A 6367-nucleotide genomic window follows, 5' to 3' on the forward strand; every position below is an offset into this window, starting at 1 on the left:
AGATTCTCGCGTAAGAGTGCCTGGGGCAACTTTCATTGGCGGAGAAGCACAGCCAGCAAATACATTTTGGAACTATGTTACGAAATGGAAGTGGTCACTGCCACCGTACAACACTAGTTTGAGGTCAAGAGTAACGCAATATTGGCAGATACAGGAGCAAAATTCCGAGAGCCCTTGCATTATAAGTTAATTACGTCTATTGATAATGACATCGAATCTTGCAGCAGCAAAATTCAAGAAAAGTTCTTCTGCAGAAGGCCTTTTCACAAGCCTGCTTTCAGCTTGCTGGGAGTGGGCGGCGATGTGCTGCCAAGTCATATTCGTTCATAAATGATGAAATATTCATTACGATCATGATAACGAACCATTATTTCTTAGTAAAAGTTTGAGGGCCTGAATCTCACGTTAAATACACCGGGAATTCGAGCGGAGGAATGGCTTCAGCTCATAGAAATCGCGAACTGGCCATTTTTATAATCCCTTTAGGTCGACTCATCGCTGTGATGTTAAATACCTACTTTAGAAGGAAGAGATTAACACTCTCTAAAAAATTCAAAACATCAGTCACTAAGACGACAAATGAGATAATAATAATGGAGGGTATCAATAATAATAATAATAATAAAATCTATATTGTAATCACTGTACAAACGATGACGATAAACAACTTCAAGTAAGAATGGGCATTCTATTCACACCAAACACGAAATGAATAGACAAAATGTTATAAGAACTCTTATTCTCACCACAGCACCTAGGAAAGCAACAGTATTTACGAAAATAACATTTTATTAAGCGTAGGCAACTGAACATAAAACAAATGTCTGCATAACCGCATAGTTTATGCAGACAAAAAAGTTCAACTAGAATAAGATGGCAAATCTCTAGCCTAATAATTAATCGGTTCAGATATCGACAAAATAAAATGTAAAGCAGCAATGAAAAAAATGACACATTTGCTAACATAAGTAGTTACCTAAATACACATTTAGATGAGCCCCATAACACTACTTAAGGCTAGTTGAAATTCCTAGCTACAATAAGCCAAGCATTTATTAGCATCATTAAAAATATCTCTTGATAAGAATGACCTAATCGTTTACTTCAATTTGTATGTATGATAAAAAAACGCGCTTATGTACAATTTCCAGTGAACAATAACTCGGTGGGCATCATCTCAATTAATTAAACCACTTATCGCCACTTAATCACAATCAAATTACTCACCATCAGCTGAAGCATTTGACATCAGGCAAACCATCTACCATTGCTTAAACCATTTTACGTCAGAAGCTTCATTTACCGTCAATTGATTTATTCAACATCATATGAATCATTTGAAGTCTGTAGAACCATTTAACATCGGTTGAACAGTTCAAAACTACATTAACCATTTATCGGCGGGTTAATCATTTAAGACAATATGAACCAATAATCTCCAGTTAAACTATTTTCCTTTGATTGAACATTCAACATCAAAAATACCATTTACCATCAGTTGAACCATTCAATATTAATTAGTTCAACGACTAATCATAAGCAGAACCATTTATGTGAAGTAAAATGTTTTGCGCAAGATATTGGTCTGAATAAGAGCAACTAAAAATTTTACATTAGTTGATGCCACAACAAACATGGATCAGTATGGAGAAGGTGGATCAGTTGGGAGAAGGTGGATCAGTTGGGAGAAGATGCATCACCAGAAGCCTTGATGTTCTTCTTGACAATATGTAGACGCTTATTGGCAAGACAAACTGTATAGTAGTGGTGCTCATACACAACTGAAACAAAAACAGAATAGTATTATTCTTAATAAATAACTTTGCAGATATGCTTGCACACAACTGAAACAAAAACAGAATTGTAATATTGTTAATAAATAACTTTGCAGATATGCTTGTTCACAACTGAAATGAAAACAGAATTGTAATATTGTTAATAAATAACTTTGCAGAGATGCTTGTACACAACTGAAACAAAAACAGAATTGTAATATTGTTACTAAATAATTTTGCAGATATGCTTGTTCACAACTGAAATGAAAACAGAATTGTAATATTGTTACTAAATAATTTTGCAGAGATGCTTGTACACAAGTGAAACAATACAAATAGTAATATTGTTAGGAAACTTTGTTGCAACGGTGCTCATACACATAGTACAGTTAATTCCATCCCTCAAGCATCCATCAGAAAGCAATTGAAATAAAAAAATTGGTGTTCCACTTCAGGCTGCCCAATCAAGGATTTTGGAATCCTTGCATTTTTTACATTAGAAACCTTGTCAGAACAATTCTTATATTTACTATCCACTTCAAGTTGTGAGTGGATAGGTTTTTTATTGGTCTATTAAAGTTTTATTCATAACCATGTAAATTTAGTTATCAATTAATTATATATAGATGCATATCTTGGGAAGATAGAAGTGATAAAAATGACATTCCATACAAAAATATCTTTATTTTTGAGGCATTTTCATTACTTTAAATGCTTCTTAGCAACTTCCTAGTGATATTGTTTACATGGAATGCAGCAGTGTTGCTTTTATACAACAACAATCTCAGCAGACCTTGATTTACAGTGAATGCAGCTGTGTTGCTTGTTTACAATTGCATAAGCAAGGCATCATAATGTTAACAACAAATTTAACATATGGTATATGCTATGTAAAATGTGCAACAAGAGAATTGTAATATTGCTAGCTGGACACCATTTGTATCATTGATGCTAAAACACACTGCAACAACAACAGCATCAAAATGTGAGCAACAAAGGAAACCATTATGCTAAGCAGCTGTTATCATCTATGATATTGTAATACCACTAATTAAATAATGTGTAAAATTATGTACAAATTACCTAATAGGGACAAAAACCTCAAAACCCCTCACCTGTTATCTTGCACAGTTGCTGCTGTTGCATGTGTCGTGGAAAGACTTTACTCCTGCAGGCTACAGCAACGAGCTGAGCCAGAGCTTTGGCAGTAGTCTCATCATTCTGTAGGGTGCCCCGTGACTGGAAGTAGTTTGAAAATGAGAATTGCATTCAATAAATAATATTTGCTCATCCAGAGTTTTAAAATATCAAGTTTCATTGAAGTTGAAATAGATACACAACAGTTAGGTGAGAGTGAAGTCTCACAAAGAATTTCTTCAACAGAAGTTTAGAGATAAAAACATTTATACAAACATGATAAAATTAATTACTTTCCAAATACTGGCATAGTTTTCATGAAATTTCTGTATTACAAACGGTGAAAAATATACATACAGCAAGTACTGCTCCATCAGAGGTGAGCTGCAGATAGCCCAGCTCATCAGCACCAGGCTTGGGCAGGGCCTGCATGTCTGATGCCAGTAAGGCTACAAGTAGATGTATTGTACCAGAATAATATTGCTTTCTATAGTGTCTCTACTCTCTCATCATTTTTATTGACTCAAGCTTTGCTCAACTATAGCTTTATTATATGAAAAAACAATCAGCAACTGAAGAAGTGAAAACAATATTGATAAATAATTTAGTAATAATACATACCTAAATGGGGAATTTATTATAGTTTTATAAAATAAAAATGAATAGGAGTTTTATCATATTACGGTATCTAAAATAATGAATTTCAGCAAGAAATAAAATATTCATTTACATACATGAATTGCACTACCTATTTCCTGAGACAAAAGTTTTTGTACTCAAGGTCCTCAAGTTCATTTTTGAGTCACACAAGTAGACTAGAATTATACCAGAATTATCATACATGAGTAATTGATTAAAATATTGAGTTGATGAGGAACTTAAAAATGAACTAATTCTAAAAAAATGCTGGTTTACCACAATGTTTTGTAGACAATTGCCTCTCCATCATGTCTCAAAACGGGGAATGTTTGTTCTTTGATTAAAAAGGACTGGAAAACAGTCTGATTGGAGTTGAGTCAATCCATGTTTATCATCAGGCATTGACTACATTGATCGTAAAGTGCAAGCATCAGTATTGATCATCGATCATCAGCCAAAATGACCGTAAATTGCATGTGTCTGTGTCAATAATTGAGGATCAGCTGCATCAATTGCAAAGAGCATGCATCAGTGTTGAGCATTAGCCACATTGATTGCAAGGAGCATGCATCAGTGTTGATCATCAGGCATTGGCCAAATCAATCATAAAGCATGTTTGTTCGTGTCAATCATCAGGCATCAGCCACATTGATTGTAAAGCATGTGCATCAGTGACAATCATCAGGCATTGGCCAAATCCATTGTAAAGTGTGAGTTTGTGTTGATCATCAGGCATCAGTCAAATTGAATGTAGCAGAACTAGAGGGCATGTGTTGATCATCGGGCATCGGCCATCAGCCACATCAATTGGAAAGCACATGCCAGCCTGCGTCTGGGTCGATCATTGAGCATCATCCAAATCAATTGCAAAGAGCGTGCCTCAGTGCCATTTATCACAAATTGGCAAAATGGCAAGCATTTTAGAGCAAGCATTTGGGTCAATCATCAGGAATTGGTCTAAGTTGCACTTTCAGTTTTTAGCAAGGATCCTGGCAACTTCCTTTCCTGGCATACATCCCAAAATAAACAGGCACACATGCTGCACCTTCCAGACCATGGCAACCACTGACCGGGATGTCCATGTAAGCCGTAAGGTCAAGGTGGCCGATTATCTTCAAAAGACACCAATGTCTTGAGCTAAAAAACATTCTCTGCAGCCTGGTCATTGGCCAAACACCAGAATAAATCTAAATTGATAATTTTTGAACATTTTATTTTAGGCAATTTAAGGTGCATGGTTATTATATTAAAATTATTATAATATTTGCACAAATCTATTGATTGGCATTGAATGATCGGTATTTAAAATAGACAAATGCCATGACAATTAGACAAGGGCTCAGGCTGCTCAGGGGCCTCAGCCTCAAGGCAAGTGTTCCTTCAACTCAAGCTTAGAGCTTTTGCTTAGACTGTTAGACATATTTTTTTCAATAAAATTTCAATATTAGGGTAAACGCGGTATATTCCGTCACATTAAAAACGCATCAAGAAATGAAAAACTATAAAAAAATAACCATATGCGTTACTCAAGTTCTGTTTGCTTTATGCGACTCTCAAAACACCGCACTACGTGTCACGGTGTCAGCAACAACGAAACGTCACAAAATGTTGCCATATTTATTTAAAAGCCTTTAGAACGGAAACCTACCAAATCCCTATATTCCGTCAGGACCGTCACTGTGTGTGGCAATAGTTGGCACGTGGTGAGGCGTATTCCGTCCGTGCTTCAAATTCTACTGATACGTAATGCCGTCATCCACGTGTTCGAATTCCATTTGCTGTGTGAGCTGTATTGGAATACAACACGGCTTTGAATTAGAACACTAATGAATATTGAACATTACTTAATTACAGTACGCTTTTAATTAACAACTATTAAGCTTTTAATTAAGCAAATTTTAATTTTTGTACACAGCTTTGAACGATCTGTGTGTGTCCAATTCAAGTTGTGACGGAATTAGTTTTCATGTGTCTAAATCCATTTCTCAACTTAATCATCTATCAATTTATTTACCACTTGAAATCAGTGAATACAAGTATACTTAAAGGATTCCTAATATATTCACAGATGTATTTAAAAGTCTCAAACCATAATATTCTTCCTATACAATTTACTAACAGTTATTCACTATTTGGTAGAGCAAGGTCAACTGTCAAATTTGACACATTTTTCGATGATCTCACTGGGTAGCGTGCATTGTCTCTCTTTGGATCTCAATATTTTCCCAATAGATGGCCAAGACCCCAGGTCTCATACAGTCGCAATAGTCGTTGGAATTTCAACGACTTTCGCTGAAGTTATCGACCAATTTTTTTACTTTACAACGACTTTCAAGCTAAAATAATAGGTCATTTATCTTTTTCAACGACTGTCAACTAATGGGACTCTTCCACAATAAACTTATGACGACTGCCAACAAGCGACTTAGCGAGACCCGACAAGATACGACTGCGGCACTGACTAAAACCCGGACCCCAACAGCGCATTACGAGCGGCAGATGTAAAATGTTCAGCCCCGGGACAACGCAACCATCATATGTATTGAAGCTAGCAAAAATAATCGGACAGATTACGCCAGTGTTTTTTTCACTTAGAAGCTAGAATCGAACTTTCTTGAGGAAATTTTCTGCATGTTATATTTTTATTTTAACCTTGACATGTAAGAGCATGTAGGTGTGCAATATATTGCAGTGTTTTTATGCATGATACTCATGCATTTTAACCGATTACGTACATCTGAAAATTTGTATGCAAAATATTACGATGTTTGTGTGCATGAAATTCACGCACTTCAACTTAATACGCACATCTGACA

At 35.6% G+C, this 6367-nt stretch overlaps 1 protein-coding gene across 1 annotated transcript; it reads right to left on the reverse strand.

Moving 5' to 3' along the window:
• Positions 1 to 622: 622 nt before the first annotated feature.
• Positions 623 to 3486, reverse strand: LOC108673160 (ragulator complex protein LAMTOR4 homolog). Its single transcript, XM_018160947.2, has 3 exons — positions 3270 to 3486; positions 2891 to 3014; positions 623 to 1781 (listed from the first exon to the last, which is right to left on the reverse strand). Exons 1-3 carry the CDS (start codon positions 3342 to 3344, stop codon positions 1678 to 1680), a joined length of 303 nt encoding a protein of 100 aa, XP_018016436.1. The 5' UTR covers positions 3345 to 3486; the 3' UTR covers positions 623 to 1677.
• Between the last annotated feature and the right edge of the window lie 2881 nt (positions 3487 to 6367).

Source organism: Hyalella azteca, unplaced genomic scaffold (assembly GCF_000764305.2).
Source record: "Hyalella azteca isolate HAZT.00-mixed unplaced genomic scaffold, Hazt_2.0.2 contig15125, whole genome shotgun sequence".
In the NCBI taxonomy this organism is placed as follows: domain Eukaryota; kingdom Metazoa; phylum Arthropoda; class Malacostraca; order Amphipoda; family Hyalellidae; genus Hyalella; species Hyalella azteca.